The 13,082-nt window shown below is 46.3% G+C and overlaps 1 protein-coding gene across 6 annotated transcripts in view; it reads right to left on the reverse strand.

The window, feature by feature from the left end:
- Window positions 1-13,082, reverse strand: part of LOC121562502 (spectrin beta chain, non-erythrocytic 4) — a 74,133-nt gene that overhangs the window by 29,500 nt on the left and 31,551 nt on the right. For 5 of the 6 annotated variants that reach the window (XM_041874764.2, XM_041874773.2, XM_041874755.2 and 2 more), the window contains exon 19: window positions 8,881-9,027. In XM_041874764.2, the coding sequence (XP_041730698.2) occupies window positions 8,881-9,027 (147 nt within the window). Of the gene's footprint in view, window positions 1-8,880; window positions 9,028-9,761; window positions 10,102-13,082 lie in introns of those variants that run through there. The other variant, XM_041874767.2, reaches the window with a different exon arrangement.

A 13,082-nucleotide genomic window follows, 5' to 3' on the forward strand; every position in this document is an offset into this window, starting at 1 on the left:
TCCCCCGCGTCCCGTCACGTACGCCTCCTCTTGCCTCCCTTGGAGGGCCAGGTCGGCGTCCTCAACACCTCCCTCGCCGGCTGTAGTGGGGCTACCGTAGCTGCTGGGAGGGCCGAGCCCGCTCCCTTGCTGCTCGTGGCCGCCGGATGACGCCGATTACGCCGCCTCGTCGTAGACCCCGGTCTACTTAGAGGGGCGGAGGTAGATGGCCTTTGGGGAGGAGGGGGGCCGAGTCGTCCTGCCAACGGCAGGTGCTTGGCCAACTGCTTCTTCTCCTCCTCCAACTTCGAAAAACGCTCCGTCGCCTCTTTAAATAAAAAAATAAATATGCCATTTAGCAGACGCTTTTATCCAAAGCGACTTACAGTCATGCGTGCATACATTTTTTTTTTTGTGTATGGGTGGTCCCGGGGATCGAACCCACTACCTTGGCGTTACAAGCGCCGTGCTCTTCCAGCTGCGACCTCAAAGAGGCCGTCGTCAGAGAGGGGGGCGTTCAAGAGAGACGTCCTGTCTGCCTCTTTCATGGAAGTCAAAGACAACCAGAGGTGTCGTTCCCCGACCACCGAAGTGGCCATGGATCTCCCCGCGCAGACTGCGGACGCCTGTGTAAGGTGGAGTATGGCGCCAGAAATTCTGGACGCCTCCTCCACCTCCTCCGGTGCCATCTCTGTCTTACCCGTGGTTAAACGGGACAGAGAGGCCGCCAAGAGGGCAATGTTGTTAGCTGCTGCTACAGCTTGGGCTCCCAACCCAAAAGACTTCTCTAACAGCGACGCTGTGAGTCGGTCCTTCTGGGATGGCAACGTGGCCTTCTTGGAAGAGGGCCAAGGGCTCGAACCCGGTACGAGATACGCCGCCATGGCGCTCTCTAACCTGGGGATTCCCTGACCCTGAAGCCTTCCTTCCACTCTCGTGAATGGGAGATACGCTTTTACAGGCGAACGCGCCGCTAAAGGTGCCTCCCACGAGCCTCCCACGTACCTAGCCAAAGAAGGCATGGCAGGAGCCACTGGCTCTGCCGCCTTCCTTGGCCTGGAATAAGGACCGCCCTCCATCATATCAACCTCCGGTGCGGAGGGAAGAGGGGGCAGCTTTATTGCCAGCCGTTGAGCAGCTCTCTCAATGAGACCCGGAAAATCCGCTCTCAGAGAGGCTGCAGCGAAAGAGAGAGCTTCTGATCTCTCAGAGCTCGTATCCCCCTTCGCTATAGGGACTACAAGCCCTCTCGCTCTCCAAAGGAAAGGGGGGCTTGAAAGTATGAGGGACGGGGTCCGACTGTTCCATTGGAATGCCAGACCCTTCCTCAAAATCCCTATCTTCCCCTGAGTCTGCGCCGTCGGACGACGCCTCTGAAGCAGAGGCTAGTATCGACAACACATCCTCAAGGGGGATGTCCTCCCTGAAAAACACCCAACGCTGCTTCCTCTCCTTTAAAGAAAGGAGGGCGCAGGAGGCGCAATTCTGGGGACTGCAGACGCCTTCCTTGGCATGCTGGGATCCCAAACACACGAAACATAAGTCGTGGTGGTCACCGGCCGCCATGGAAGTGCATCTGCACTGAGCTCTGAAAAGAGCTTTTGGGGGTGGAAAATCTCCCGGTGTGCTCATTTAGACGACGTTGATGACTGGAATATCAACGGCGTTTTCGTCCTGAGTCTTCGTGCTTCGTCTCTTCTTGGCTCTTCAGTCTAGTCATCCAGTCGCTGAAGAAAAAGGGAGGCTGATTGAGGGGAGGCACCCCCTCTTATAGGGACACCTGTACTCCTATTGGCTGTAGGTGTGTGCATAATTTTGTCTCAGGCTGCTGCTGCCTTAGGGCAGAGGGTAAACCATTAGGAGCAGAGCTCCCCGATATAGAACTGGCTATAATAGCAGCCAAGGACATTCGCTAGCTTATTTGTTTATGCTCTGATTACACGCAAGTGTCCAGGTCAGCAGATTACACATGACTTCAGCCATATGAAAAACCTCCCATAGTTCAATAAACCTATCTTGCTAGCTACCTTCCTTTTGCTTCTCATTCAACTGGTGTTAGTTAGCTAGCTACAGCTGCTAGGCTTCTACAAGCTAGCTGCTACTGTTGCGCAGCAACCGAGTTGCACCTGGTTTTATAACTCTGAGATTCGGCTGAAAATATGTTTGCATTGTCAGAAATGCTACAAAAAGATCGCACATCACTGGTTTATATTGGGCAGAATTGTGCATGTGAGAGCGGTAAATTGTGAATTTAATCAAAACTGTTGCACCTAAAAACGTATTCAGTCCAAATGGCTCAAAGTCTAATGGTCACCTTATGGACGATGTAGCCTCGTTTTAATGCAATGTCTAGAATTTGAGCTAGGTTTGGGCAAAACATTGTCTGATGACCCTAATGCTAACGACCCTGTCAGAAATCCGGTATAGTAGTTCTCAGAGCATGACAAGAGGTGGAGATGGTGTTGCGTACCTCCAAACAAGTTGATTTGCAAATTTTCATCGACACTGATGGTTGGGAGATTTGAATTTAACATTGAGCTTCAACCAATGCATACTATAGTCGCGCCAACCAGCACAACTATAATGTTTTACAATATATTTCCATGTTGAAGCAATGCAATTAGAATAATGTGGACTGCAAACATGTTACAAATATTTAGCAAATATGGGGCGGTCTATTTAACGAACTAGGCTATAACGGACTAACATTCTAATTGGAGTTGATGACAACGCTCTGATTGGCCAGTGAGGGGCCAAGCTTCGATAAACCCACAACTTGTTTATTCATCAAAACCCAACCGTTCCGCGCCACCACCAGCTACTGCGGCCATAATTCTGTTTGTGAAAATGGCAAAAACCTGTAACATATAAAGCTACAGCCAGCGCTAAGATTTACCATTACTTTAGGTTTGTCAAAATAGTGCCCTTTATGTTCATGTATTTATCGATCATAAGGTATAACTACAATGTGAGCATGTTTGACAAATGAAACGTTAAGGTTAATCTAAAGAAATGTAAATGATTACCTTGGTGTTTCTCGTTGATTGAAACGGGTTCTGTTAATTTCCTGGTCTGAGAATTGACAGGGCAAATGGGCGCACTCCAGCGCATGGTTAATGGTACAGGTAATGCAGTAGTAGCTTATCTCGGGGGGACGTACATGTTAATATCCCATATTGTATTTATGCTCTAAAGCATGGAATAGCACCTTCATTGAAGTGTGTGCTAGGAAAATACATATACGTTTATTAACTGAACATGTTGTTTGGTATTTCATGCCTTGTGACAGGGTTTAAATATCACTACCCATAATGATCATGATGTCAACTGGGTTGTTCTCATTGGTCAAATACATTATTTAAACCCTGTCATTTCCTTGTTAGAGAGAGAGAAGGGGTCAAGTTGGCATGCTTCTGGGTTTTCAGGTATTATTTAAACCTGAGCAATTGTTTGAGCTCTATTTGATTTAGTTTATGTTCCTTGTGTTGCAATGTCCAGTGGATTATTTTTGTATATGTTGTACCGTCGCTGGCTAAATCTTCACTTCAATCTGGCAAGAAAAATCAGATCTGCATTATTGCCTCCTCACTGTTAAAATCCTACCGCTTGGTCAACTTTACAAGCCTACATGATACACTTGGCTTTCTGTAATATTGTAGCACAGTATCCTGTATTAAGAAAAGCAAAAATGTTGCCAAGATATTGTGAAGAATCAGTGCTACAGTGTTATAGCAATGTTCCAATGAGGACACTGTGATCGCTGTGTATTAGCAATGTCCTGACAGTGTTGAACATGGAACTCTATGACATAATAGTCTATCTGCCTCCCTCTACCTCCCTACCGTGTGCTGTAGTCTAGGAGGCTCTGACTGTTCTCTCTCTCTGCCTGCTCTCTGCTCACTCTCCCTCTCGGCTCACACGCCCCATGTAAAAACAAAAAGCGCCTGCAAAAACACAGGGGTCAAACTCTACTCCCAAAGGGGTTAAAAAAAGAGTGTGAGCGTGTGTGTAGAATACTAGTCGCGGGACGCCAGAGACCTAACAGATGGAGTTCCAATTATAAAATGCAGTGCTTATGTTGTTGTTATGGCATCACTATTAATGTAGTGTCAGGGTAGCTACTGATAATGATGAATGCTTTACATCATACATAACCCAGAACACACCCACGCATGCACGATGCACACACACACACACACATACTACACACACACTCTGAAACAAAAGAGAGAGAGTCACCTTTGTAACTTGTCCCGGAGGTCCCTTATAATAATAATAATGAGGGGCCCAGGAAATAGACGGGTGAGATTCACATACTTAATGTAGATAATGAGGTCAATTAATTATCTGAAAAACGAGGGGAAAGGAAAGTGAAATAAGAGGTCATTGGGCTTTGGGTATCAATAGCGTTGAGAGAAACAGTGGTAGGCCCAATTTATAACAATTTCTACACACTGCAGGGACAAGCACTAGATCCAATGATTACAATCCCCTCTTTTAAGCATCTTCAATTCTGCACATCCAAAATTAGGTTAGACTCCCAAAGACACCGGTCATTCTCACATTTAACATCATGTAACAAAATGTCCATCAACTATGTTTTATTGATTTTCAGAATATCAAGGTGGATGTGGACATGGGTGTGACATTTTATTCAGAAACAAGAACCCTAGTTGTAGATGCCATATACAGACCTAGCACTAAGGGTAGCCAAGTAACCTTCTCACCTGCATCAGATCCATGTAATTACAGTAGTGAGTGCATACATTTTCATACTTGTTCGTACTTTATCTGTACAGTCATACATTTTCTGATACTCTTCACACTAGCCTTTAATATGTCACTTCCTGCTGGACAAATTACCTTCTCTCATGAGGTACGCCGGGAGGGGACAGGCTGTTGCCTGGCAACCACTGCAAGCGCGGCCACATAACCGTCCACTTGGCAAAGTTGCACCTTCCAACAGCTGCCGGCATGTGACGTCGGGGAGAAAATCCACCACGTAAAAATGTCAATCAGCTTAGAACACTGACAGTTACAGGGTAAGAGGCTCACCTGCATCAGAAGGCTGGGAGGTTCAATAACACCAGAGATTCTAGCTGCTATAAAGGCTTAGACTTCGGTTACTCAAAACCTTGGAGACAGTCCTCGACCCTTTCACATATATTACTGATTTGCTTGAGGTAAATTGTTCGATAGAGAACACAGCTCTTGAAAATCTAGGAGGGGGAAAATAATGTTTCCCAGGACTACCCTAACTCAAACCAATATGGTTGTAACACTAGCGCCGACCCAACAGATTTATCACAGCTACAGCTTGCTAGGCCTGTCCCCTCAGGAGATCTTTGGGTAGTCTTAGCTATACATTGGCTCTATGAAATAGTCTTGCACCCACGTGAGACCACCAACTTGCTCTTTACAGAGGGCTACGTTCGCCTACGGGGATCTCAGTGTTGCCGTTACAGAGGGATATCTATAGGCAGGTCAGAGTGGACCAACACAGATGAGAAAATATATGAGACAGAATACCAGGGAAAACAGTCAGGATTATAAACTATTCTGATATGGTTTTATAGAAAAATGTGTACTGTGCAAGTACAATAGAAAGTTTTCATCCATTAAAAAAATTATGAATGCCAAATGCGAAACCTCTCCACTGTTATTCAATATGATGGTATAGCCTACAGTATTAATATAAGCCATGCAGTGTAGGTTTAAATATTCTGAATAAAGGCTACACTTTCTAAAATACTGAGATCTTTCTAAGGCATATCTGATATTCAAGTCTCAATCTGAGAACAAAACCATGGTCATTATCCTGAATCATAAATAAAACTCCACGTCTCGAGTTGGTCTGTGTTTGAAATTGTCAAGCAAAGATATATTCATGAACCACTGTGGTTCTAAACATGTCTGGATTCCAACCTAGATTCATCCATAATATACAGTGCATTCGGAAAGTATTCAGACCCCTTGACTTTTTCCACATTTTGCTACGTTACAGCCTTATTCTAAAATTTATTAAATTGTTTTCTCCCTCATCAATCTACACACAATACCCCATAATGACAAAGCAAAAACAGGTTTTTAGACATTTTTGTAAAAATGTATTAAAAATAAAAAACTGAAATATCAGTATTCAGACCTTTTACTCAGTACTCTGTTGAAGCACCTTTGACAGCGATTACAGCCTCAAGTCTTCTTGGGTATGACGATACAAGCTTGGCACACCTGTATTTGGGAAGATCCTCCCATTCTTCTCTGCAGATCCTCTCAAGCTCTGTCAGGTTGGATGGGGAGTGTCACTGCACAGCTATTTTCAGGTCTCTCCAGAGATGTTCGATCGGGTTAAAGTCCAGGCTCTGGCTGGGCCACTCAAGGACATTCAGAGACTTGTCCAGAAGCCACTCCTGCTTTGTCTTGGCTGTGTGCTTACGGTCGTCGCCCCAGTCTGAGGTCCTGAGCGTGCTGGAGCAGGTTTTCATCAAGGATCTCTCTGTACTTTTCTCTGTTCATCTTTCCCTCGATCCTGACTAGTCTCCCAGTCCTTGCCGCTGAAAAACATCCCCAGAGCATGATGCTGCCACCACCATGCTTCACCGTAGGGATGGTGCCAGGTTTCCTCCAGATGTGACGGTTGGTATTCAGGCCAAAGAGTTCAATCTTGGTTTCATCAGACCAGAGAATCTTGTTTCTCATGGTCTGAGAGTTCTTTAGGTGACTTTTGGCAAACTCCAAGCGGGTTGTCATGTGCCTTTTACTGAGGAGTGGCTTCCATCTGGCTATTCTACCATAAAGGCCTGATTGGTGGAGTGCTGCAGAGATGGTTGTCCTTCTGGAAGATTCCCCCATCACCACAGAGGAACTCTGGAGCTCTGTCAGAGTGACCATCGGGTTCTTAGTCACCTCCCTGACCAAGGCCCTTCTCCCCCGATTGCTCAGTTTGGCCGGGCGGCCAGCTCTAGGAAGAGTCTTGGTGGTTCCAAACTTCTTCCATTTAAGAATGATGGAGGCCACTGTGTTCTTGGGGACCTTCAATGCTGCAGAAATGTTTTGGTGCCCTTCCCCAGATCTGTACCTCGACACAATCCTGTCTTGGAGCTCTACGGACAATTCCTTCGACCTCATGGCTTGGTCTTTGCTCTGACATACACTGTCAACTGTGGGACCTTATATAGACAGGTGTGTGCCGTTCAAATCATGTCCAATCAATTGAATTGACCATACGTGGACTCTAATCAAGTTGTAGAAACATCTCAAGGATGATCAATGGAAACTGGATGCATCTGAGCTAAATTTCGAGTCTCATAGCAAAGGGTTTGAATACTGATGTAAATAAGGTATATATATATATATGTATTTATTTGTATAAATTTGCAAACATTTCTAAAAACCTGTTTTCACTTTGTCATTATGGGGTATTGTGTGTAGATTAATGAGGATTTAATTTTTTTTTAATCCATTTTAGAATAAGGCTGCAATGTAACGAAATGTGGAAAAGGTCAAGGGTTCTGAATACTTTCCGAATGCACTGTAAATACTATATTTTAAATAATTTTCAGATTTTCAAGATATCAGGCATTCCAACCCGCAGACTCTCTCACACAAACACACAGAGCAGGCCACCAGTTGGCATGGCTTCAGATGAGACACACACACACAGTACAGCTGTGTTTTACGGTGCGTTTAGGGTGTCTGTCGCAACGTGTTTATTTTGTTTTCCCACCAACGCTATGCCGGAGCCCCGGGGGAGCAAACTGTGTTTCTGTTTGGGTACACAACATCAATGGGAGACATGTGGCTAATCATACTGTACCTAGAAATACTTTCCTGTAAGAGGAGCTATATGCAGACAACATGCTGCCTATTATTCTACTGAGATCATAGGCATGGGCATGGGTGTGCCTCCAAGCAATCGTTCCCTTGTACAGTAGCTGCAATAAGCACTTTCCAATAACACTCCAGTATCTACCTATGCAGATTACCTGCATTTTAATCCATAATGTATCGTACCACTTAGACTCAGCCTCGATGACGTCACTGCATTACACTTCTGTATATACCTAGGCCTAAATGGCCTCCACGTTCCCAAATCCATTTGCACAGTGTACACATACTGACAGTGTTCAGTGAAAACACTCGCTTTTCCACTCAACTTCATGTGCATCTAGTGCAACCCTGTTCCGGTTAGGAGGAATTGGCTCGATATAACAGGGTATAATGAGCCACATCCGAGCCAGTGGGTGTACTTGTACAACTTGCCTAAAGAAAAAATCCCACTGATGTTACAGTTTGTATCAATCTGATAGGGCAGGCAGGGCCCACAGATATGATGTGGTGATGTGACCAGTGGAGATTTTAGGCAAAGCTGTTCGTGGTGAGCATCAGGGCATCTCTGGTTTCATCAGAGCTCTTAGAGACTATTCACTGACACAATCAACCATCAGCTCTCAGTGCCTGTGATTGTGATTTTATTCAACTAATGGTAAACCAAATGGTAATTCTCGTCAAGTTTATGCTTGTTGCTGTGTCACACTCGGAACAGGCTTAGAAATAATGAATTGCAAAAGAAATCATATAAGAGCATATAAAATCATTACGAACCACAAATATTGCAGATAATATTGTTATGTGATTATTTACAGTATATATGCTGGTCTGATCACATTGTAACAAGGAACTTTGTATTTTTATCCTACAAACAAAACAAATGACATAGCAACAATGAGTTGACACTAACGTGCCCCCCATCCCCAACCAGCACACACCCAAAACTCCACCACCACCAATAGAGCAGCTAGCTCAGTCCTCCCTTCCCCATTCCTGAGCATCAGCCCATGGTAGATACCCACCCCTGATTCTGTGTAGAGCCCCAGTGGTACTGTACTCTACTGTACTCACCCTCTCAATCTTCTCCAGCCACTCCTTGTTCTGGGCCAGCTCGGCCATGAAGGCCTGGTGCTTCAGCCACTTCTTGTGCAGCTTCTGCGTCTCATCGCGGGACGTGTCACGAGCCATGAGCATCTTCTCTGCCACCCAGTCTCCAAGCTGAGGGACAAGGGACAGAGCTGTCAGTACAGGATGATCTTGCCACTCAATGCATTTGTACTGTCATCTAGGTGGTCAATGAAGGCTACTAACAGATGTATGCAGAGTAGCATATATGCCTACATACATAGATACACACACACACATATGCAGGCACGTGTCTGTACACACACACGTACACACACACACATACACAATACCTGTACAAGCACACACAGAGACGTATTCAGGCTGAACATATGACCATAGTCATGTGAAAAACTAAAAGATAAATGCAAACAATTGGTCAAAAATAAACACCCATAGAAAATAATAGAAAAGCAATCATCCAAACACATGAACACAGAGACACACACAAGGTCAAGCACATGCATATTAAACACATACAGAAGACACATGTATGTAAACACGTGTTGTACACACAAGCATACACAATGGTAACAGGAATTCATTCACATGTACAAAGAACACGCACAAGCACACCTCAACACAAGCACATAATCCACTGGCACATTAGGTATAAAAGCAAGCTGACTACTACATTTAAGGCCAAACATACAAAATGACTTGCAAATATCCCTGCTCATTCAACACCATCAGCACAAGCAATATAAAAAGAATAATATATTTCTATCTCCTGCCTGCCACCCACATATCTCCACCCCCATCCTCTGGACTCTCCTGTCCTCGACTGCTACTCCCCTGACATCTAACGAGAAATTGGTTCCATTTACCGGCAGGCAGCGTTTAACAGGAACGGCCCATAGGGTTGTGATGGGTGGCCGTATGTATCCACATCCTCGACCTGCCCATCCAGGTATAAATAAAGCACAAATCCTCCACAGTCAGATAGAGATGCTGCAGGAATTAAAACAAACAAGCAGCAAGGCAAAGCTGCTCCTCCCCCCAAAAAACTGATATAAAATGAGGCTGAGGCTGCACTAGCCTCTCTGCTGCTGTGTTGCCGTGGTGCGTTGCTGTGGCTGGTATGTTCAATCCAGAGAGAGGGAGATAGACAAAAAGGAGACGGACCAGTGACGAGAGAGAGAGAGATCTCCCCAAAACAATAAAATGGCAGGCTCCAGGAGCAGGTTTGCCCCTCCCCATGAACCCTCCCCTCCTCCCCTCATTCAACCCCCACCTACAGCGAGCAGGCTGGTGGAGGACGGCCTTGGATTTGGAAACATCAGCGATGGCCTGGAGGCTCAGTGGTTGTGGTTAGTGATGCTGTGAGGAGAGGGAGGGAGGAATGGGATGTGGGAAGAGGGGGCTGGCGTTTGATAGTGTTGAGGAGGGAGGATGGAGGGGAGAGATTCTGCTCCTCTGGCTCCTCCAAAGAAATCCAGACACGCTCGTCTCTCTTCAGAGCACCTCACGACTCCTCTATAACATTCTTATTGTCTTTCTTCTCCAGTCCCAACCCCCACCCCTTTTGCTCTCTCTCTCTCTCTCTCTCTCTCTCTCTCTCTCTCTCTCTCTCTCTCTCTCTCTCTCTCTCTCTCTCTCTCTCTCTCTCTCTCTCTCTCTCTCTCTCTCTCTCTCTCTCTCTCTCTCTCTCTCTCTCTCTCTCTCTCTCTCTCTCTCTCTCTCTCTCTCTCTCTCTCTCTCTCTCTCTCTCTCTCTCTCTCTCTCTCTCTCTCTCTCTCTCGGTTTTTCCCTCTGCTGCAGTCCTTGCCTCCTCCAGCTGCACGCGGCTGTATTCCGGGCTGTAACTAGCCCCAGTTTCCCCGACCCTGCTGCTGCTGCAGTGGCTGAGCAGAGCGAGGTAATAGAAAGCTTGCACTGGATCGAGCCAGCGAGGGAGAGCTAGCGAGAGAGAGAGAGAGGAGGGGCGAGAGGAGGGAAGGGGGAGTGGGCGAGCTGCAGAGAGAGAGAGAGAGTTCCTACAATGTTGTGAGGCGTCACCAGGGAGAATGCTCTGCACTTGAAATTACATCACTGAGCGGAGGGGGTGAGATAATGGGACAGAGAAATACGGCGGGAGGGAGGGATTATTTCTTTGTGGTTTGATAGATTAACTGCTCTGCTTTCGTTTAAAGGGTCCATGGCATATTCTTCTCCAACTCCGCTTTTCTCCTCAACCTCTCGGCATCCTACTCTCTGGCGGCCGGGACCACCCCTGGGTGCTGCCCTCCTGACCAGAGAGATCAGTGGGGGTAACAGGCAGATAGCCCCCCTGGGACTCCAAATTAATTGGGGCCACGTGGAGACTGGGAGGCAGCAGCTTACGGGAAATATAGGAATGGCGCTCATCAAATGGACTCCAGTGTATCATTGCTATTAGAGATGATGAGCCTCTGCCTCCAGTCCACAGTCAGGTCAGATCAATGGGTGACCAGGCCTCCTCCTCCTCATGGCTCCATCTTACCCTGTTCACTCATGACTGCAAGGCCAGGCACAACTCCAACACCATCATTAAGTTTGCCAATGATGCAACAGTGGTAGGCCTGATCACCGACAACGACGAGACAGCCTATAGGGAGGAGGTCAGAGACCTGGCCGTGTGGTGCCAGAACAACAACCTCTCCCTCAACGTGATCAAGACAAAGGAGATGATTGTGGACTACAGGAAAAAGAAGAGGACCGAGCACGCCCCCCCATTCTCATGGACGGGGCTGTAGTGGAGCAGGTTGAGAGCTTCATGTTCCTTGGTGTCCACATCACCAACAAACTAACATGGTCCAAGCACACCAAGACAGACTTGAAGAGGGCACGACAAAAACTATTCACCCTAAGGACACTGAAAAAATTTGGCATGGGTCCTCAGATCCTCAAAAGGTTCTACAGCTGCATCATCGAGAGCATCCTGACTGGTTGCATCACTGCCTGGTATGGCAATTGCTCGGCCTCCGACCGCAAGGCACTACATAGGGTAGTGCGTACGGCCCAGTACATCACTGGGCCCAAGTTTCCTGCCATCCAGGACCTCTATACCAGGCGGTGTCAGAGGAAGGCCCTAAAAATTGTAAAAGACTCCAGCCACCCTAGTCGTAGACTGTTCTCTCTGCTACCGCACGGCAAGCGGTACTGGAGCACCAAGTCTAGGTCCAAGAGGCTTCTAAACAGCTTCTACCCCCATGCCATAAGACTCCTGAACATCTAATCAAATGGCTACCCAGACTATTTGCATTGCCCTCCCCCCCCTCCCCTCCCCCTCCCCCCTTTTACGCTGCTGCTACTCTCTGTTTATTATGTATGCATAGTCATTTTAATAACTCTACTTACATGTACATATTACCTCAATTACCTCGACTAACCGGTGCCCCCGCACATTGACTCGGTACCGGTACCCCCTGTATATAGCCTCACTATTGTTATTTTTACTGCTGCTCTTTAATTATTTGTTACTTTTATTTCAAATTATTTTATATTGTATTTTTGTGTGATTTTTTTTGTATTCTTTCTTAAAACTGCATTGTTGGTTAAGGGCTTGTAAGTAAGCATTTCACTGTAAGGTCTATATCTGTTGTATTCGGTGCATGTGACAAATACAATTTTATTTTATTTTATTTTATTGTGATACAGCCTGGAATCAAACCAGGGTCTGCAGTGACGCCTCTAGCGCTGAGATGCAGTGCTTAGACCGGGAGACCGAGTGAATCAATGCAGGGCACGCAGAGAGAAAGTTGCAGAAATGGAATAAAGCTCTGGGTTAGGTAAGGTAGCTCTGGGGCAGACTATGAGACCCTTTGAACAGCTGATACATCCAGGTTGGGCACTGGACACTGAATATGGCTCTCCTGACCCATAGACACACAGCACAGCTTACACATGGCAGTCAAAGTCATGTCACAGCAAAGCATCATCTTCCTTTACAACCAAATGACAAGTATCCACCGACTATCAACTAGGTCCGCCTCTCTGAAGGGGTTTGCCAGAAGTTGACTGTGCAGTCAGAAAGAACCAGCAGGTCAACAACATCTAATCACATCAAAACCTCAGATGAGTCAAGTTCGTCTGTCACTCACATCCCCAAGTTAAGCATCTAACACAGCAGCCGGCTGGCTCAAATCCTTTAACTTACATAGAAAAGAAAATGTTGTCATCCCTGATAT

The sequence above is a fragment of the Coregonus clupeaformis genome, chromosome 5 (genome assembly GCF_020615455.1).
Source record: "Coregonus clupeaformis isolate EN_2021a chromosome 5, ASM2061545v1, whole genome shotgun sequence".
Classification (NCBI taxonomy): domain Eukaryota; kingdom Metazoa; phylum Chordata; class Actinopteri; order Salmoniformes; family Salmonidae; genus Coregonus; species Coregonus clupeaformis.